Source organism: Aquarana catesbeiana, linkage group LG04 (assembly GCF_042186555.1).
Source record: "Aquarana catesbeiana isolate 2022-GZ linkage group LG04, ASM4218655v1, whole genome shotgun sequence".
In the NCBI taxonomy this organism is placed as follows: domain Eukaryota; kingdom Metazoa; phylum Chordata; class Amphibia; order Anura; family Ranidae; genus Aquarana; species Aquarana catesbeiana.
Genome location: NC_133327.1, coordinates 202,034,153 through 202,056,710, shown reverse-complemented (window position 1 = coordinate 202,056,710; position 22,558 = coordinate 202,034,153). Strand labels below are relative to the sequence as shown.

Genomic DNA, 22,558 nt, shown 5'->3' with positions numbered 1-22,558 from the left:
GCTACTGAAAGACAGAAACATTTTGATTGTTTACCTCACTTTTAGTCCCAATGACAATGGTTATCAGGACAAAATAGACTTCAGATCTCCTTGGTTGTTATGCTTGTTTCAGGTCAGTGACCCACCAGGTAGTGAAGTAAGGATCATAACAGCCTTATGCCTCGTACACACTATCAGATAATCGGATAATAAAAAACATTTTTGGATTAATTGCACGATAGTCTGATCGTTAGTACACAGCTTTCGTTGACCGTTTGCCCAACAATATCCGAAGGAACAAGCATGAAAGCTTTGCTCTGACGATAGCTCAGCGAACGACAATCATTTAATCGGTACAGTATGCGCCTACTAAAAAAACGATAGCCAAACCCCACGCATGATCGGAATCACGAAAATAACCCCGGTAGGAGATGGGAGGACAATACGAATGGAAATAGCCAAAAGGCGCCGCAGACACGGGTCACACGTATTTCACATCGTTTCCGATAAGTAGCTACACAAACGGGAAGGTTTTCCAGAATCTTACGAAAAAAATCATACATTTCGTAGAGTGCAAAATGCACTGATGAATTCGATATTCGTACTATGCAACAAAATGCGAATGATAAGTCGTACGATTATCTGATCCTGTGTATGAGGCATTAGGCTTGCATCAGATCTGTGCATTGCGTTGTACATGGGTTTTAGGTGCATTGTCAGTGTTCACATGCATTGTGATAAAAGTGTATCAAAATGATCAAAGATGCAGCAAGCTGGAATTTATTTTTAGTGCACTGCACCTGAAACACACAGGTGAAACATGCACCATGAAAAGCAGGTAGAATTGATTGCTCCCAGTAGCAATGCTAATAAAAAAAATCCTATGGGTGTATAAACACTTTTGCAGGTGTACATTGTTGTCCCATTGGGGAGCATTTCCTTCACTTTCTCATACACATGCGGTGAGAGAAAATCTGTCCAAAGTAAGGGAAATGCTCTGGTACACATTTCCCTGAAGTGTCCTTATTGGAAGATTTCCCCTCTAATTCTGATCTGGTGACAACTAGGGCCGCACACCTGCAGCACGACGATCTCCTGTTTTGAGCCCCGGTATAGCTGCCTCAGGGGTCCGTGGCTTAGAAATCCCAGCAGCTTTCACTCTTCGTCCCCGCTGAGAAGACGTGCTACGTGGGCTCTGATTGGTCGGCGCTGACCAGTTAGAATTCTCTTAAATGTCCCTCCTGACGGGGTATGTTTGGGAGATTAAGCTCCGGGATTTCTTATGCCCCGGAGCCGTGAGGGGGGCTATACCGGGGCTCAGAATGAGAGATTGCCGCGCTGCAGATCAGCGGGACAGGGGTGGGTGAGGAGGGGGTCCTGTGTAAGTTCACCTTAGATTTTTCTGTAAAGGTGAACTTACCCTTTAAATTTCTGTCCCAGTGAAAATAACTAAAACGTAAGCTTTGTTCAAACAATTTTATAGTAGTTGTAACAAGATCCTGAATGTTTGCATACAGACATTTGGTGGTAGATCTCCTCCCATTGTAGTGTTTTTGTACTAATCTTTTTGCCACACTACTTTGGGCCATGTGCTAACTGATAATAGGATAATGTAGATAAGTGGACTCTGAGTTGGAGACTTATTTCATTCTCTGAGGGCTGGTTCACACTATGCATTCCAGTTTTTTTTTTTGTATGGACTTTTTGACTAAAGTACATTGAAAAAGCTACTTCTGTTGAGTGGCCATACATGGATTGAAATTCATCCAGTTCCTGCTGGATCAGCCAAATTTTGATCAGTGTATATGTATAGTCTATAATATTGGGCTATATTTTCTCTGTACACCAGCAGTTCTGGATGTGCATCTGACGAGTGGTGCGTAAAGGAATGATTTGCACGGCTCCACCCACTGTCTTGAAATTTCTTATTTTGTAATATAGGATATGGACAGACGTGTGAACACCTTCAGTTCTAGAAAGGCTTTACTGTGCTATGCACATATTTCTTTGGAATACTTTTTGATTCCCTTAGTCCCTTCTTATACCAACCTGTACCAACCTGTGTGTGGTTACTACTGATGGCACGCTTGATTTCACCTGCCTTAATTCTTTTTTTTTTTTTTTCCCCTTTTTTTTTTTTTTTGCTAGGGAATGGGTTAGTGCTACTTTTAGTACTGAAATGCAAATGCCATTTTAAAACCTAAGCCAGAAGTGGGAGCAGGTACCCCCCCCCCCCCCAAAGTGCCAAATTTGGGGGGGGGGGGGGGGTGTGCAGACAGCGGAGCTTCCCCCTTTGATTGGAGCTCCACTTTAAAAGAGATCTAATGTTTAAAAAACAAAAGCAAAGAAAATGTGAAAAGGAGCCCTGCCTACCTGCTGGCTCAATAGGAGAATGCAAAATATTCTTTTGCAAGATTTTATGTTTCCCTGTCAAATACTAACTCCAGTTTGCATTAGCTTTATGTGTACTAAGCTAGGAACTGAAGCTTAGATATCTCGCCAATAGAGCGAGCTTTAAATGTTTATTGAAACACCATGACATTGTGAGAAACTGATGTTTTGGGATCACAGCTTCCACCCTTGTCATGGTAGTGTTCCACTCTACCTTTACAAAGGGGTCCACTGAACTTTTAAAGTGGAACGGACAGTTTTTTCAAAAAACATTTTTCTTTCTCTGTTGTCCATGAATTTAAGCAGCATGGTTATGCCGCTGCCTACAGGAGAAATGAATGAACAGGCACATAAAAACTGAAAGCATGCCCTAGGCCAGGGGTTTCAAAGTACCGGAATTACATGGCCAGTGCTGCAAAAAAGAAAACTTTGTGATATTCTGCCCCAAAGTACCCATAAATCAGTACACAAAAATATGTAAAAATCCGCCTGTCAGAAAGTTTTTATTTTTTTGCAGCACTGGCCATCTAATTCCGCCCCAAAGTGCCCATAAATCTGCCCACAACGTGTAGAAATCCACCCATCATGGACATGAACTCACCGGGGAAACGCAGGGCACAGAAAAAAAAAAAATTCTGTCGGCTATTGTTGGCCTGCGCCGTCTCGCCTTCACAACAGCTGTTGTGATGTTATGTACAGCACATGCGCCCTTCAGCCTGGGCACTATTCGATGGGGGGCATTTCTCGACAGAACACCTGGATGAACTGCGTAAGCGCCGTACGTTATACCACAACAGCTGATTTTACGATCAGCTGTTGTGTCAGCGAGGCGGCACCTGCGCACAATAGCCGACTGAAGACATTTTTCAGTCAGATTGTGCCGAGGCACGGTCATGTAGGTGAGGGGCAGAATTTAACATGATGGGGCGGATGCTTTCATTGAAGGCCAGTGCTGATCTAACATGAAGGGGGCGGATGTTTTCAAGGATGGCCACTGCTGCAAAGATGGGGGCAGAATTTTAAACGTTTAGCTAGCTAAATCTGGCCTCCAGGAAGAATAGCAGATGATTTGTTTAGCAGATTTGTTTGGGCATCGTTAAAAATTCCGCCCCCATCTTTGCAGCACTGGCCATAATTGAAAACATCCACGCCCTGTATGTTAAATTCCGCCCCTCACCTACATGAACACTCCTCAGCAGCTCAAGGCACAGTCTGACTGAAAAATGTCTTCAGTTAGCTATTGTGCGCCGGCGCCGTCTCGCTGACACAACAGCTGATTTTATGGTGTGCTATTATGTACGGCGCATGCGCAGTTCGTCCCGGGCACTATTGGATAGTGGGCACTTCTCGACAGAACACTGGCCCTGGATCCAGGGTCCAGCTGCCACCTCAGGGCGGAAGATTGTGGCGTTCTCAGGGTGCCCTGTCACTAGGCCTGTGATGAAGCCAGGACCTGACAGGAGGAGAGGACTCGGGAGGCAGAAGATCGGGCCACCAGCTGACTGCCAGGAGGAGAGGTAAGTGAGCCATCACACAGAAGCTGCGCAAAGTCCTTAGATGCGTGACTGGGGTTGAAACTTGTGAAAAGGGGGTATTTGTGGAGTGTAGGGGGTAATGCTGGGGTTTAATATTGCATCCGCTGACACCAGTGCTGGGGGTTAATGGTGCACCCGCTGACACCAGTGCTGGGGGTTAATGGTGCACCCGCTGACACCAGTGCTGGGGGTTAATGGTGCGCCCACTGACACCAGTGCTGGGGGAAAGGACAGTTTGCATGCGGGGCCCCTATTGGATGTGAAAATTTTGTCCTGTGGCCCTCAGGTAATTTGAGACCCCTGCTCTAGGCCCTCACACCTTGTCAGTGAAAGTAAAAGCTAACACATTGCCTCCCCCATCCTCAGTCATATCTCTTATAAAATAGATCATTTAGGTTTTGTTTTCTTTTTTTTTTTTTTTTTTTTTTTTTTTTTCTTCTTAGCGCTTTCAGTGTGGGCAAGTGATTGAGAAGCTGCAGGGAGTGCTTGACAATGGGACTGAATTTATGGTGCCATGGTGTCACCTGCTGACTTCTATTGCCAAACCTGACGTAGGAGCACGTATGCTCTGACCCAGAAATTATGCAGTCACCGCGCACCTGTCAATTCTCGCCCCAGCAAACCAGAAGCGCTGCGAGCCAGCAGTACGACTAGATTGTGGCTAGATTACCGACAACCACAGCCAGTGACGCCCGGCTTCACCTGGAGACAGAGCGGATGAATACAGTATATACCATGCTAGATAATCTTGCCCGTTTTTTGAGTGTTTTTATGCTCATCTTTTATCCATTTAACTACTAACCTGCTACACTTAGAAGGCGCTGTTCTTATCTTTCCTGTCTTCCACTGACTGCACTGAAGTGGATTTAAAAAATGTTTTTACACTGGTCTCTTTAAAAAAAAAAAAAAAAAAAAAAATATGCAGAGGTAGGGAGTTAATGTTTTTAAACACACTATGACTTGCCTTTGCTTCCACTTTAATGAGAAACTCCTGCCCCCTGCCATAAAAATGAAGTCAGCAGCTACAAATACTGTATTAATATTTAATATTGGGGCACTTACCTATTCAGGCATCCAGCGGTGTCCTCACCCGAGCCAATTCTTTAATCGGTTACTGGTGCTTCAGAGCTGGTTTCCCAATGCGCAAAACATGCTGCACTTTGTGAATGGCATGCGGTCTCCTGGAACCTGTGAAGTATCCCAGAAGGCTGTGGGGGAAAGAGGGGTGAACTTGCAGCTCAGTTCGCTGTGGTGAACTGAGCAAGAAGTGGGAGCAAGCACCCGCGCCCCCTCCCCACCAAAAGGTGCCAAATGTGGCAGCGATGTGGGGGGGGGGGGTGGCAGACAAATGGATCTTCCCCTTTTGGGTAGAGCTCTGCTTTATTCTTGGCATCCTCAGGATAATATCTTCATCTCTGCTAGATTTTCACTCGATTTTGGATACAATAGTCCAGGTTTGCACTCTTTTTCCATACTGGAAATGCGATGGTCTTGCACTCTGGTGACAACCCTGTCAATATTCCATCTGCAGAAAATCTAAACGTGTGTATGGGGCTTAAGGTGTTTCCTTGAGTGTCGAGACCCAAGCTTGTGCATGCAGTTACAATGGCCATTCTGGGAATTCACTGTGTGCTTTGGCTAGATCATATGCAGTATTACTGGAGCACACAGCTACTTGTTACTCCTAGCCATGGGTGTATAGCAGACTGGGTCCTCCCTCCCTTTTTTTTTTTTATTATTATTATTTCTGGTTAATGTTTCTGTGCTGACAGCTGGTGGTGTTTTTGTTGTAACCCCTGCAGTTTTGTGTTCCTCACTGTTTGCATTGTAGATGAGTTTTCTCTTGATGCTGTGCATGCCTGCGAATGACCATTGCGGTTGCAGTCTGTTACATTTTTTTAGAGGTGCGTGCTCACACTCCCTCTGCTACTTCACAACATATAGAGCTTGCCCGCACAGCTGGTGCTTCTTCTTGTGCAGAATTTGAGGTGGCTGAGGCAGCTGTCAGGACACATACGGCTGCTTTTTCCCTTCTTTGCAGAAGAGATGCACAATTGGTGGATGTAAATGAATTTAATGAAATTTGAGCTCGGCACCTATATATATCTGCAGTGTTTTCTTATCTCTCTTTGAAGTCCTAAGTCTGGTGGCTTTCTCCTGCTCTGTTCTTCTGTTGTCAGAAGTTATCATGCTGATAAGTTCTCTGATGCATGATAAAACCAAGCTGAAATTTGTGTCAGGGCAGGTGCTATAAATTAGCAGATAAATTCACAGAACAGCTCTGCAAGTCTCTGCCTATGTGGAGGGGGGTGTGTGCCTTTCCTCCAATCAGCTGTCTCAGTGCATGGCAAGACTCCCCTCCCCCTGCTGGAACGGGAAGAGAAAATTCTTACAGGTCATGTACTTTCTAAACAGTGTATAAAGCGGAAGACAGCAGATATATGTGTAAAACTTATGTAGGGAGATTTGTTTAATCTATTATCTGACGCTATTCACTTCACTGGGTATATGTGAGGGTTTACATCCACTTTAATCGTTGAAAAATTGATATCGCGATTTAACCCCCCACAGTATCTTGTCTTCTAAGTATAAAATCGTGATTCACATTTTATCCAGAATCATGCAGCTCTACTTTGCAGCTCCGCTTTGTATTATCTGGAGGTGTCCAAGTTTTGATAGACTTTCAACTACTGCTACTGTTGCCTGCAATGGCAAATAACACAAAACCTCTTCTGCTTAACCCTTTGTACATTGTTCTCAGTCCATTAGTATTCCTTAGGGGTTGGTAGCTCCTTTTATTATAGTAAATGTTAAGCCCCATACACACGATAGGACTTTGTACAAACCTTCCCTTGGATTTTTGTACAAAGGGCGTTGGCCAGAAGTTTGTCTTGCATAAAGACAGGACTTTTCCAGCCAACTTTCACCAAATCACGTGGTTTTTCAGCTCTTTACTACCACCACTCTTTGGTCAACTTCTGTATTGTTGTCTGATATTGTGTCAATCTTGCCACTTTTATTGGCGAGATTGACACCTTGTGAGCCAGGTTCACACTGATGCGGGGATCCGACTTGGATCCCCACCAATGCCAGGCACTGTGTTTGGTATGAATCTTGAGGGGGAACTCTACGCCAAATTTTAAATAAAAAAACTGGCATGGGTTCCCCCTCCAGGGGCATACCCGGCCCTTAGATCTGGTATGGATTTTAAGGGGAACCCCCTACGCCAAAAATACAGCGTGGGGGTCCCCCCAAAATCCATACCAGACCCTTATCCGAGCACGCAGCCCGGCCGCTCAGGAAAGGGGGTGGGGACGAGCGAGCGCCCCCCACCCCCCTCCTGAGCCGTACCAGGCTACATGCCCTCAACATGGGGGATGGGTGCTTTGGGGGAGGGGGGTCCCTCCCCCAAAGCACCTTGTCCCCATGTTGATAAGGACAAGGGCCTCTTCCCGACAACCCTGGCTGTTGGTTGTCGGGGTCTGAGGGTGGGGGGGGGCTTATCAGAATCCAGGAGCCCCCTTTAATAAGGGGGGCCCCAGATCCCGGCCCCCCACCCAATGTGAATGAGTATGGGGTACATAGTACCCACACCCATTCACCTGGGGAAAAAAAAGTGTCAATAAAAAAAACAGTACACAGGTTTTTAAAGTAATTTTATTAGGCAGCTCCGGGGGTCTTCTTCCGACTTCGGGGGTCTCTCCGGCGCCTTCTCCCGGTGTCTGGATCTTCTGCCGCTCTTTTGCTAGCGGAGGAGCCTGGACATCTGGATCGTCTTCTTCCCTCTTCTCTTCCAGAGATGTTGACACAACGCTCTCTCCGGCTGTAATGCTGTCTGTGCGCTCTGCTATGACTTAGGGGACGGGGTCACCGCCTATATATGACATCACAGTCCCGGGGCATGCTGGGACTGAGGTCATAAGGGGGCGTGGTCATAGGACGCTGTGACCACGCCCCCTTATGACCTCACAGTCCCAGCATGCCCTGGGACTGTGATGTCATAGGGGTCGGGGTCACCGCCTATATAAGTCATAGCAGAGCGCACAGACGGCATTACAGCCGGAGAGAGCGTCGTGTCAACATCTCTGGAAAAGAAGAGGGAAGAAGATGATCCAGATGTCCGGACTCCTCCGCTAGCAAAAGAGAAGAAGATAGCGGAGGAGCCCGGCAGAAGGAAGAAAGCACCGGAGAAAATACAGAGCGTGCGGAGACTTTACCGGAGAGAGGGAGAAGAGGCCTGAGAGACCCCCCCCCCCCCCCCAAGTCGGAAGAAGACCCCTGGAGCTGCCTAATAAATTACTTTTAAAACCTGTGTAGTGTGTGTGTGTGTGTGTGTGTGTGTGTGTGTGTGTGTTTTTTGACACTTTTTTTTTTTCCCCTAGGTGAATGGGTAGGGGTACCATGTACCCCATACTCATTCACATTGGGTGGGGATCTGCGTGCCCCCTTATTAAAGGGGGCTCCCGGATTCTGATAAGCCCACCCACAGACCCCGACAAACAACGGCCAGGTTTGTCGGGAAGAGGCCCTTGTCCTCATCAACATGGGGACTAGGTGCTTTAGGGTGGGGGGGGGGCCGCAGGGCGCCCCCACCCCCCATGTTGAGGGCATGTGGCCTGGTACGGCTCAGGAGGGGGGACGCTCGCTGGTCCCCACCCCCTTTCCTGACCAGCCGGGCTGCGTGCTCTGATAAGGGTCTGGTATGGATTTTGGGGGGACCCCCCATGCCGTTTTTTTGGCGTAGGGCGTTCCCCTTGAAATCCATACCAGACCTAAGGGCCTGGCGTGCCCCCAGAGGGGAATTCCCTCTCGCACTCGCCGCAATAGGAAAATGTGTTTTTCCTATTGCAGCCAGCGCAAGATGTACAGTACCCTGTCGCCGAGAACCAGCGCGATGGGTTCGCGCTGGTAACATTCTCGCGGCCGCGTACTGTAGTTTGTTGCCGAAAAGTTTGTCCATTCGCACAGCCAACAAAAGTCCGATGGAAACAGAAAAAGTTTGTCCGATGGAGCGTACACACGGTCGGATGTTGCTCCAAAACAGCTAATTTGCATGTTTGTTGTCAAAAAGTCCGATCATGTGTACGGGCCTTTACCCCCAACATTTGATGTTCCTGATGCGTATGTTGTAGCATGTACTTGTATTAAAAAGTATCCGGTTTGCTTTGTATTTCTTCCTTTGTGCAAAATACCTGGGATACTGGCCAGTCCCCCTGCTTTCCGATCTCAAATTAACCATGCTAGGCATAGAAGCACATCCATGCCAGCATAGTCTGTTTTCTGGCTGTGCTATGAGCAATTCGCCTGCCCTTCCAGAGGCCAAGACAGGTGCTAACGCTCCCATGCACAGCTTTTCACTGGAAACATCCTGTGTATTGTTTCTGTCTCCTGCTGACATGTCCTCCTGTCATTGTTTACAATGTATGTAGGTAGGGTTGCATGGATACCGGTTTATCGGCGAGCACGAGTAACTATACTTTTGGTCAAGTACTTGCCGGTACCGATACTTTGCAGAGCGATTTGCGTCCATTCAAAATAAATGGGCAAATAGCACGGCCTAGAATCGCATGCAATTTGAACAGGAATGCGGTGAGTCCCCCCCCCCCCCCCCCAACACACACACACATCGTGTGAGTATATATATATATATGTGTGTGTGTGTGTGTGTGTGTGTGTGTGTGTGTGTGTAATATATATATAATTGTATAATGAGTATGTATGTTATACACAGCGGGCAATTTAAAGTGGTTGTAAACATCAATGATTTGTACCTAATAGGTACTGTAAATATCTCCTAAACGTGCAGCTTTTAGGAGATATTTACTGTATATGTAGCTGATGACATGGCCAATCCGTGCCGTTTCTTCAGAGACCCATGCCGTGACCGGTGGCACCCGCGCATGCACGACAGTGATGTCTTGTGGCTCCAGCCAATCGTGGCCACTGGAGAAGTTCCAGACCCCATGGGTATAGGGCGGAAATGATGATGACCGCCTATACATCTCCTCCAGCTGCCGTGATTTTCTATCATCGACAGGACCGGGACACTATGCACATTTTGCATTTGACCAGATATGTACTTAATAATGTAAGTTAAAAAAAATTTTTATAAACTGCCCACTAGATGACACTTCCCTTTCTATACACACGAGCGGTGGGGAAATTGCAGTGCGATTCAGCCAGGAATTGCACCACATTCCTGTTAAAATCCTATGCGATTTGCGTCCATTCTGTATTGACACAAATCACACCACAAAGTTTCGGTATCCAGAGCATTTTCATGAGTATCGGCAGCCCTATATGTAGGGTGAGAATTGGCAAGAAAAGGCTGCATCTTGTACTTCTAGAAGGACTTTTAAAAACTTAGAATCTGAAAGTAACTAATTCTGCATCCTCTTTATCGGGTGATCCTCTCTATCTCAGTAATGCCTAGTACACACAATGAGTAAATCTGATGAAAAAATCTGTCAACACAGATGCTTAATATTTCTGAGTCAGTCCAAGATGCTTTAGAAGGAGTATTAAATACTGAGTCTCCCTTTCCAGGAGGAGGAAGAGAGACCCCACCAGCTTTTGGTCAGTCTGTGTCAGAGCACCAGAAGGAAATGGAACCCCCCCCCCCTTTTTTTTTTTTTTTTTTTTTTTTTTTTTTTTTTTTTTCCCCAGCATGTGGCTAAGAGCTGGATCAGTAGCACTACATCAGATGGACCTTCTTTAAAGAGGAGCTCCAGGCTCCTTCAGAATAAAACGAAGTTAGCAGCTACAAATACTGTAGCTTCTGATTTTTAATATAAGGGCATTTACCTGTCCAAGAATCCAGTGATGTTCTCCCCTGAGTCGATTTTTCAATCCGCTATCAAGTGCTGCCAACGGCATCTAGACTAAGGGAAACCGGCAGTGAAGCGTTGCGTCTTCTCAGCTGGTTTCCTACTGCACATGCGGCTCTCCTCTCTCTTCTGCGCTATAGGACACCCCCGTAATGGGCGGCACCAGGGGTGGGGGCGGAGCCCCGCCCCATTTTCAGCTTCCTTATTGACCATTTTTCCCTTTCGGCAAATTGCCGAAAAGGCCACTTTCGGCCAAAATTTCAGTGCATCCCTAGTGTCCACCTTCGAGATGGTTCTTTTTGCTCAGTTTTATTTAAGAACATTAAATGGATTGTCCCCTGATGTTGGGCAAGTCCAAAATGTTTCTGATCGTCTTGTTGCATGCTCCAAGACCCATGCCAAGATATCTTGTGGTAGCGCTTTTTCATCTATTACATAGGAAGATTGTCAGGATGAATGCCATCCTTCTGGGTTGGACAGATTCTGGACCTTCTGTTTGCACAGGGTTGTATTGTCTCCAAAGGGAGCCAAACTTCAGACAATGTCCTGGTGATGAGCAATTTTGTGTATCATTGCTTTATTAGTCTCTTTTGATGACTGGTCATGTGGTTCAAGTCCAGTCGGACAATGCTACAGATGGATAGCTTTGTCTCCAGGACAGAATTGACAATGCTGCTGTCCAAGGGTGGTTTTACTGCTCCTCCATACAGAGCAATGTTACCCAGAGGAAGGGTGTTACTGGTTGAATCACCAGGTGAAAATAAAGGGGGTGGGGGGTAGGGCTGGGGAAAAAATCGATTTAAATCCTGACTCGAGTTGAGAGGTCAAATCGATTCTAAATTTAAGCAAATCGATTTTTTTTCTTTTAGATTTTTTTTTTTTTTTTTTTTTCACTGCGCCGGTCCTGAGGAGCTGCGGGCAGGAGTTTTTAGGTGAGGCTTCGGCCTAGACAGCGAGGCCGGATGCCGAGGACTAGGCCGAAGCCGCGGCCTTGCCTAAAAACTCCGGCCCGCAGCTCCTCAGGACCGGCGCAGTGTCCAAAAAAACAAAAAAAAACCTTGATTTGAATCAAGGTTTTTTTTTTTTTTTTTTTTTTAAATCGCCCAGCCCTAGTGGGGGGCCTAAAAAAAAAAAAAAAAAAAAAATTCAGCCACTACACCTAAGAATTACTGATCTTCAAAATATTTTTTGTATTGAATATGGCTTTAATACCTAAACTGTGTCACCTCGTTTCCCATTCATATAAGACAGAACCAGCCTGCTTTGTACTGGTTGCTTGTATAAAGGTCTCTTCTATTTGATGTGGTGTATATGGATAAATGCATGTGTTGTGTATAGGGCTGAAACAACTAATCGATTAATCGGCAACTAATCGATTATGAAATTAATCGATTACTATTTTCATAATCGATTAATCGGCCAGTAACATAATGGGGTTAAAAAAAAAAAAACTTAAGATGAGCCCTTTATAGTACAAAAAGAGCAAATAATCGCTACTGTAAATATTACTTTCACAGTTCTACACTAAAAAAAAAATTAACCCCTTACAGTAGTGATTATCTGCTTTTTTTGTACTATAAAGGGCTAATTTTAGTTTTTTTTTCACCCCATTATGTTACTAAACGTCTTAGACCTGGTTCACATCTATGTGTTTTTTGGTGCTTTTTGCAGAACGCACTACAGTTCATTCACGTGGTTTCCTATGGGACACGTTCACGCCAAATGGTGCTTTTTTGGTTCAATATACTTCAATAGAGAAGCTGCAGAAAAGCATGTCATTTTTGCAGCAATTTGTGTTTTTTTAATCTGCCCAACAACAAATTGGCCAAACAAATACAAAAACGCAAATCACAGCAAAATCACGTGCACAAAAATCAAAAACGCACAGCAAAAAGCACTGCAGAAACAGATGAAAAGCAAACTGCACAGGTGTGTACTGAGCCTTATGCTGGCCACACCGATCAATTTTCAGACGAGAATATTCAGACGAAAAATCTTTGTACATTCACTGAATGAAAGAACAAACGTTCTTAAAATGACATTTTTTTTGAAGGAAGACATTGTTTTTGTTTTTAATAAAAAAATTTGATCACTAAGTGATGACATTTACCAGATTCACCCTTTAATAGTATATACAGTATATCTCCTCTAATAGTATATACAGTATATCTCTTCTGTCTGTTATGCTCAGAGTGGATTCGATATTTTGCTCCCTAACCATATAGTTGGTTATTTATATTTACCACTGCATAGAGATATTTAAGAATAAATTACCTTTTTTAAAAAAACTTACACATTAACTAAATTATACACCACACTTTTTTTTACGGTTATTAACCGAATAATCGATTAATCGAAACAATAATCGTCCAACTAATCGATTATGAAAATAATCGTTAGTTGCAGCCCTAGTTGTGTAGCACTGTCTTGCATTCACATTACTAATTTTTCTTGCTGAGGAAATGTATGTATATGTTGGCTATTTTAAAAGCGAGCTATTATAATGTTTTGCTATGCAGCATTATCTTATTTCAAAGTCTGTCTAAATTTATACTGCACACTCATGCCTCCTGTTACTGGCTTCTGTTGTAGGACACTGTGTACTTGGGGACAGTGGCTTATGTCCAGTGCATTTGGATGCAGAAATCAAGTGATCCTTCCAAATTTTGTTTTTTTTAATTTCAATGAAAGGCTCCTGTGAAAGAAGTAGATACCATGAGGCTGATGAGTGGCGATTCACTTTATTAATCAAATTGTGAAAAGCAAAATACTTTTTATTTATCTACACACAATGAGTTAACACCAATACAATTTGAAGATTCCCAACTCCTTTTAGTAAATCGGCCTCAGTACCTTAAAGCGGAGGTTCAAACAAAAATTGAACCTCCGCTTTTCTGAACCCTCCCCCCCTCCGGTGTCACATTTGGCACCTTTCAGGGGGGAGGGGGTGCAGATACCTGTCTAAGACAGGTATTTGCACCCACTTCCGGCATAGACTCCCACAGGTGTCTGTCTCTTCCCGTCCCCATCGCGCTGTCTGCTGGGACACACACGGGTCCCAGAGACAGCGGGGAACAGTTAGGAAGCACAGCGCGACTCGTGCATGCGCAGTAGGGAACCAGAAAGTGAAGCCGCAGCGCTTCACTTCCTGATTCCCTTACAGAGAATGGCGGCGGCAGCACCTGAGGGCCGAGGGACGATTTGGTCTCGGGTGCCGACATCCCTGGACCCTGGGACAGGTGAGTGTCCTTATTTTAAAAGTCAGCAGCTGCAGTATTTGTAGCTACTGACTTAAATTTTTTTTTTTTTTTTTTTTTTTTCTGCGGGACTCCCTCTTTAACCACTTGCCTACAGGGCACTTTCACTCCCTTCCAGCCCTGGCCAATTTTCAGGTTTCAGCACTGTCATACTTTGAATGACAATTGCGCGGTCATGCCACGCTGTAACCATGTGAGATTTTTAATTTTCTTCACACAAATAGCGCTTTCTTTTAGTGGTATTTAATCACTGCTGGGTTTTAAATTTTTTTTTTTTTTTTTAAAAAAAGACCGACCATTTTGAAAAGTTTTTTTTTTTCTTAATTTACAAAATTTACTGACAAACTAAGTCATTTTTTTTTCTCCTTCACTGATGGGTGCTGATGAGGTGGCACTTATGGGCACTGATTGGTGGCGCTGTTTTGTAATTAGTGCCCTGATTACATTTTTGGATGTCCCCTGCGAGGAGATGCCACTGATAGGCTCTCCTCTCCACACACTGTCATGGCGAGGCGAGCAGATTACAGGCATCTCCGTGTTTACATGTGACCGGCAGTGATTGGACACAGCCGATCACATGGTTAAAGGGCCACAGCTCTTTACAGAGATCGGGGTCGTGTCTTAGCGACGCGCCAGCGGCCGTCACATGACGTCTCAGAACGAGAGCCGCACCGCCCCACCCCCTTTTTTTTTTTTTTTTTTTTTTTTTTTTTTTTTTTCTCATAGAGGTTCTGCTAAACCCTGCTCATCTGCCTAAAGTTCTCGACGCCTCCTCTCTGACCTTTAGCATCTCAATTTCATTTTAGACCCAGTAACCACCTCACAAGGATTTGGTGCTTCTCTATGCCATGCAGGCAGGTCATAGGAGGTGCTGGTAGGGTGCTGTACACAACTTCCTGAAAACATCACAGCACCCTGAATCAAGAACCCTCAGTCAGGTCACAAGCAGTGAGATGGCACTTAGGAGTTATGCAGATATCCAAGTCTGGATGTTGGTCTGGAGGATGGAGTAGGCCTAAGAACTCTGCATTTAAGCCCTAGATAATGCCAACATGTGATACTGAGCCCATAAGATTGAAAGACCTGAGATTCATATAAATGCCTGAAAGGGGCAGGTCAGGGACAGTTGGGCTGGATAAAGCTGGACGTACTCAAGCTAAGAAATTAGGTGGGCTCTGGCTTGCTGCAGCTTCTAATGCACACTGAGAAGCTCAGTGTGCAGTAAAATCAAAGTAAGCAATTACAGCACAAGAGAGGAGCATGTACAACTTTGTAGACTGAAGACAAAACTGGAGTTAGTGGTTCTAAAATGCTGGAGGTTTTTACCTTAATCCACACACACACACACACACACACACACACACTTACCTGAGCCCTGTCTCTATTCTGCAATGTGCATGAGAATAGCGGCTCTCCCAGGTCTCTCTCCCTCATTGGCTCACACAGCATTGTCAATCAAAGCCAGTAAACCTGTGGGGGGCGGGGCAAGGCCAAGCCACGCTGTCTGTGAATGGACCGCGTCTGTTAACTTGGAAGCAAGCCTGTTCGAGTGCCCCCAAGGCAAGAAGCTTGCTATTGGGGGCAGTCAGCAAATGCCAGGACCACCAGGTGGGGGACCCAAAAAGAAGCGTATCAGCTCCGATCCTTTTCTCTTTGGGTCCCCCGCCAGTAGTTCTGACTCCTGCTCTGTGCAAAACCATTGCATGTGCAGGCAAGCTTAACGTGTTTGTTATTCAAAAATGAATTCAACACCACTTTTTTTTTTTTTTTTTTTTTTTTATGTCGTACGAGAATTTTCGTGACTTTAGTAACTTATTCAATTTCTACTTGCAACTAGTAAGCGAAAAGTCGGACGATCTGTCGTGATATGTGTACGGGGTATATGGCTGGATTTATGTTGTTGGATGTTCACACAATGCTTTGGAGCAACATATGTGTTTTTCATTGGCTTGTCAATGAGATCACTCAGTACTTGCTCTAGAACAGAGCATAATATACACAGCGAGGTATTTGAAAAGCTTAGGCTGGATCATAAATACTGAAAAGTCAGCCTTGAGACCAGCTCAAAGTCTAAGATATTTAGGTCTGATTCTAAACACGGTCCAAGCCAAGAGTTTTCTTGCCACCCGTAAGGATCTGTGCCCTGAAGGATCAGGTGCGCCCCTCCATTTGGCTCTGTATGAGTCTTCTTCTAGGGAGGATGGTATCCTCCTTTTGAGGCAGTGCCCTATGCCCAGTTCAATTCCAGGCCTTTACAAGACATCTTGTTGGCTTGGAACAGAGAAAATCTGGATTATCCAATGTGCTGATCTCCTCAGGCATGCTTAAGCCTAAACTGGTGGTTGCGAAAGGTAAAATCCTTTCTCCCGGTAACATGGAGAGTACTGACTACAGATTCCAGTCTCTCAGGCTGGGGAGCAACCCTAGACAGCCTCACAGCTCAGGGGAAATGGTCAGGGACAAAGCAGACCCTGCCCGTCAACGTCCTAGAATTATGGGCAGTACGTCTGGCCCTGCAGTCCTGGACAGTGGAGCTTCAGGACTGCCCCATCAGCGTTCAGTCCGACAAGGCCACGGCAGTGGCCTATATAAACCACCAAGGCGGTACCAGGAGTCGTTCAGCTCTGAAGGAGGTGAACTACATACTAGCCTGGGCAGAGGGACATGTGCCTATGATATCGGCAGCCCATATCCCAGGAGTGGAGAACTGGAAGGCAGATTATCTTAGCTGCCAGCCGATCTGCCCGGGGGAATGGTCCCTACACCCAGAGGTGTTCCAGGAAATTTGCCAAAGTTGGGGATGGCCAGAGGTCGACCTACTGGCATCCAGGTTCAACAAGCTACAGCAGTTTGTCTCGAACAAGAGATCCTCTGACAATTGGAGCAGATGCTCTGATAGTTCCATGGAGCCAGTACTCCCTGGTTTATGCTTTCCCTCCGATCCCTCTCCTTTCACATTTGTTGCGCAGGATTCAGAGAGAGGGGGTTCCAGTCATTCTGGTGGCACCAGCCTGGCCCAGAAGACCCTGGTTCCCAGAGATTATGAGCCTGATGATAGATGGGCCATGGACGCTTCCACATCGCCCCAGTCTACTGTCTCAAGGTCCTATATTCCACCCCAATTTACAGTCTCTAAATTTGATGGCATGGCTATTGAAGCCAAGGTGTTAAAGGACCGTGGTGTCTACTCTAGTGAATGCTAGAAAAGCTGGTGCTAAGGATTTATCATAAGGTCTGGAAGACTTATTGCTTGGTGTGAAGCCAGAAAAACCATAGGTCAGGTTTCAGCCCTAATTGGTAATCTTCCAAAGGCCTTTAGCCTCCCATTCACTAATCCGAACCTTTATGCATGGGGCAACTCGCTTGCTTCCACCCATTAGGTCACCTATGTGTCCTTGGGACTTGAACTTGGTGCTTTCTGTTACAGAAACAACTATTTGAACCTATTAAGGATATTCCATTAGACTTGCTGTCACACAAGCTAGCCTTCCTGATGGTTATCACCTCAGCTAGAAGAGTGTCGGAGTTGGCGGCCCTTTTCATGCAGGGAACCGTACTTGATGCTTCACCATGACAGTCGTTTTATGACCTGTTCCTTCCTTTTTGCCAAAGGTGTCGGCCTTTCATTTAAATCGGGACATTATTTTGCCTTTTCTTTTTCTCTCAGCCTTTTTCCACGGAAGAGAGATGACTGCATTCTTTGGATGTTGTCCAGGCAGTCAAGGTTTATCTGAGGATCAGACTTTTGGTTAAAAAAAATTTAAAAAGAAAGGACCCAAGAAGGGGCAGGCAGCTTCCATTGCCAATTGTTGTGTCAGTCAATTGGTCATTCAGGCCTAAGGTCTGAAACATAAAGCTCCTCCCATAAGGGTAAGGGCTCATTCTACCAGGGGTGTAGGAACCTCTGGGCTTTTCGCCATCGGGTATCTGTGGCTCAGATTTGTAAGGATGCTACCTGGTCTTCAGTGCATACGTTAAATTTTATCAGGTGGATGTTCGAGCAGCCGAGGATTCGGCTTTCGGCTGCAGTGTACTGCGGGCTGCCGTATAAGTTCTGATTGCTATTGTTTGGGAGGGTGTCTCCCTCCCCTCAAGGCTATTGCTCTGGGATGTCCCAGGTAATGAATATTAGCCTGACTGGGTCACATGATGTATGAAAAAGAAAATAGGATTTTTATGTCATATTTACCTGTTAAATCCTTTTCTTTGAGTACATCATGGGACACATATCCCTCCCCTCCTTTTTTTTTTTTTTTTTTTTTTGAGGATTTAGTATAACCCAGCAGATATTAGCCTGACTCTGTGTCCCATGATGTACTCAAAGAAAAGGATCTGCAGGTAATTATGACGTAAAAATCCTATTTTTAGCCCTTTAGCGCCTGAAAAACGCCTAAGTGTGAAAGTAGTCTTATTGGCACCTTTAGCTCAAGCTCAAAAAAAAATGTATTTCTTTTAAATGATATACATATCTTCACACTAGTCCGTTGCACTTCCATTGTGGTGTTAAAAATCCAGCTTGGTGCATTTTTGGTCAGTTAAAATCGCACAAAAACACGCCTCCCAGTTCAAATGCATTGAAAATGCAGCTTTAATGACAACCCATATACATGTGTGTTGTGATAAAAGCATGTTTTACCACAATGAAAAGCTGTGAATACATTGTAAGTGAAAGGCTGGGTTAATACTTTTTCCGACGTGGTGCACGTTCCTCAGTGCACGTTACATGCACGTGCTTGATGCCCTATCTTTTTCAGTGGCACCCCAATGCACTAGAGCAGTGGTTCTCAACCTCAGTCCACAAGTACCCCCAAAAGGCCATGTTTGCAGGTTTTTCCTTTATCTTGCACAGGTGCTTTAAATCTGAGTCAATGGCTTGGTGTTTTGGACAGCTATTTTATCCAAGTGAAATTCCCAAAACATGGCCTTGTTGCACTAGAGCAATGGAACTCCCACATAGATTTGAACCATCTATGGCTGGCCTAAATGTAGTAAGCATACATGCCTATCTGAAAATGTAAGGTTTGTGCAGTTGCCCAAGAGATGAAGGTGTTTTACTGTATATATGAAATTCTATATTTCTTACTTTTGTAGCCTGCAGGGCTCATTGCCTGCAGTGTTCCCTGTGTCTATGCAAACAGATTGTATGCTTTTTACTTTTTTTTTTTTTTTTTTATAGATTCAATTTAATATATACATTTCTTTTTATTTTGCAGAGCATGAGAAGACAGAGAAATGAAGTTGTTGTGGAACTAAGAAAGGTAAACTTCATATGTACTTTGTTTTTCACATGTGTGGTGTTTTTTTTTTTTTTTTTTTTTTTATTTTGTGGGTAAATTTAGATCTTTGGATATAAATTGACTCGTTAACCACCTGACTAGTAAGTAGCAAGCTTTTAACGCTTTAGTTATGTCTTTAACCACTTAACGTCACATGACGTCCTGGTCTTTCAGTGGAGATATCTGCATGATGCCTGCAGCTGCAGGCATCATTCAGATATAGTTTTTTTTTCCGCTGGCGATTCCCTTCCCCAGAACAATCATAGTGGCCGTTCAACCGCTTGATCGTTCTTACAGGCGTCAAGAGGGGATGTCCCCCCCCCCCCCCCCCTGCCGCTAGAGTTGCCACCTCATCCCTTTAAACCCGAACACTTTTGAATTACACAGGTTCTGAGGCTAATTAAATGCAGATAAGGCACCAAGTGAGTTTAATTACCATCTTAATCAGCCACAGAACCTGTGTAATTAATATGTGTTCGGGTTTGAAGGGATGGGGTGGCAACCCTACCTGCCGCCCTCCAGTGCCTTTCCTGGGTCGCCTCTATCACTCTCGGAGGGCCGAGCGTGACATTGCGTTAGTAAACAAAGCCTGGGAAACGGCAGGAAAGCATCAGATCGTTCTTTTTCTTTTTTTTTTTTCCTGCTGTGTTCTGCATACATCGAGTGAAAGTTTTAAAGTTGCACATTTCAAAGCCGTTAACGTGACCATGTTTGTTTCTTTTTGTATAGAATAAAAGGGATGAGCACTTGTTAAAAAGGAGAAACGTTCCCCAGGAAGATGTCTGTGAGGACTCGGATGTTGATGCAGAATTCAAAGTGGTAAGTTTTTTTTTTTTTTTTTTTCTAATGGCTGATTCTATGTTGCAGGCTTGGTTGCCAGCTCTTCTTCCTATCCTGTAAAATAGCTGAATCTATATCTTTGCATATTAATACAAACCTCTGCAAGTTTAACAGCTACAGTGCCTTGCAAAAGTATTTAGCCTTTAGTTCAGTGTTTTTTTTGTTTTTTTGTTTTTATCTGAATTATATGTGATGGATCAGAACACACTAGTCTAAGTTGGTAAAGTAAAATTAGAAAAATACAGTAAACATAAAACAATTTTTCACAAATAAAAATACCGATAATTGATAATGTGTGCATATGTATTCACCCCCTTTGTTATGAAGCCCATAAAAAGCTCTGGTGCAACCAGTTACCTTCAGAAGTCACATAATTGGTGAAATGATGTCCACCTGTATGCAATCTAAGTGTCACATGATCTGTCATTACATATACACACCTTTTTTGCAAGGCCTCAGAGGCTGCACCACTAACCAAACACTGCCATGAAGACCAAGGAACTCTCCAAACAACTAAGGGACAATGTTGTTGAGAAGTACAAGTTGGGCTCCTAGGAGCACCATCAAATCTATCATAATCAAATGGAAAGAACATGGCACAACAGCAAACCTGCCAAGAGACAGTGGCCATTAATCGGAGAGGCAGCACAGAGACCTATGGTAACCCTGGAGGAGCTGCAGAGTTCCACAGCAGAGACTGGAGTATCTGTACATAGGCCGACAATAAGCTGTACGCTCCATAGTGTTGGGCTTTATGACAGAGTTGCCAGGAGAAAGCCATTACTTTTAGCAAAAAACAAAATGGCACTTTTTTGAATTTGCAAAAAGGCATGTGGGAGACTCCCAAAATGTATAGAGGAAGGTGCTCTGGTGTGATGAGACTAAAATTGAACTTTTTGGCCATCAAAGAAAACGCCATGTCTGGCACAAACCCAACACATCACCCAAAGAAACATCACCACAGTGAAACATGGTGGTGGCAGCATCATGCTGTGGGGATGTTTTTCAGCAGTCGGGACTGGGAAACGGGTCAGAGTTGAGGGAAAGATGGAGGTGCTAAATGCAGGGATATTCTTGAGCCAAACCTGTACCACTCTGTGTGTGATTTTAGGCTAAGACAGGTTCAACTTCCAGCAGGACAATGACCCCAAACACACTGCTAAAGCAACACTTCAGTGGTTTAAGAGGAAACATGTAAATGTGTTGGAATGGCCAAGTCAAAGCCCAGACTTCAATCCAATAGCAAATCTGTGGTCAGACTTAGATTGCTGTTCACAGGCGCAAACCTTCCAACTTGAAGGAGAGTGAGCAGTTTTGCAAGGAGGAATGGGCAAAAATCCCAGTGGTAAGATGTGGCAAGCTCATAGACTTATCCAAAGCGACTTGGAGCTGTGATAGCTGCAAAAGGTGGCTCTACAAAGTATTGACTTTAGGGGGGGTGAATAGTTATGCACATTGATTTTTTTTTTTTTTTTTCTGTTATTTTGTCCCATTTGTTTCACAATAAAAAAAATCTTCAAAGTTGTGGGCATGTTCAGTATATTAAATTATAAGAATCCTCAAACAATCAATAATAATTCCAGGTTGAGAGGCAACAAAACAAGAAAAATGCCAAGAGGGGTGAATACTTTTGCAAGGCACTGTATATGGAAAGGAATGTGACTTTATACTAACTGTTAAGCTGCGCTAAAAGGTAGATCTGCACTGATTATCTCTGCAGATACTAACCATTTGCCTGAGTACTTGTAATCGTTCGAATGTTCCGATACCTTTTTCATGCAGTGTGATTTGAGTCCATACAAAAAGAATGGGCTAAAATTGCATTTGATCTCAACAGGCATGCAGTGTGACTCCTGTCTGAATCGCATGCGATTTCCTGCTCCAGTGTGTGAACCCAGGCTTGTCATAGTGACTTTAGCCTGGGTTCACTGGAGCAGTGTGTGAAACCACATGTGATTTGGATAGGAATCGCACCGCCTTCCAGTTCAAATCACATGCGATTTTATTTTTTGCAGTGTGATTTGAGCCCATTCATTTTGTATGGGCTCAAATCGCACCGCACTAAAAAATAGGTATCGATAATTTGTATCGGCATGAGTACCTAAGGAAAAGTATCAGTACTCGCTCTGAAAAAAACTAATATCGGTGCATCCCTACCAAAAGTTGTAAGAAATGTTTACGGTTTTGTAGCATGGTCCAATAGGACTGATCTGTGTTTTTTTTGTTTTTTCTCTTTAGCAAAACACATCTTTGGAAGCAATTGTGCAGGTAGTGTATTGCTTGTGTGGTTATTTTCATTGCTTGACCACCTTTTTTTTTTTTTTTTTTTTTTTTTTCTTGTATTTTAACTGTCTCCTCTTGTTACAGAATGCATCTAGTGACCACCAAGGAATTCAGCTTAGTGCTGTCCAGGCTGCAAGGTAAAACCTTTGTGTATAAAGGCCAAAACGGGC

General features: G+C 44.4%; 1 protein-coding gene across 1 annotated transcript in view; it reads left to right on the top strand.

The window, feature by feature from the left end:
* KPNA4 (karyopherin subunit alpha 4) overlaps positions 1-22,558 on the top strand; it is a 56,436-nt gene that overhangs the window by 2,607 nt on the left and 31,271 nt on the right. The window contains exons 2-5 of the mRNA XM_073626115.1: positions 19,203-19,247; positions 19,995-20,084; positions 22,344-22,373; positions 22,473-22,525. Of these exons, the coding sequence (XP_073482216.1) occupies positions 19,203-19,247; positions 19,995-20,084; positions 22,344-22,373; positions 22,473-22,525 (218 nt within the window). The remainder of the gene's footprint in view (positions 1-19,202; positions 19,248-19,994; positions 20,085-22,343; positions 22,374-22,472; positions 22,526-22,558) is intronic.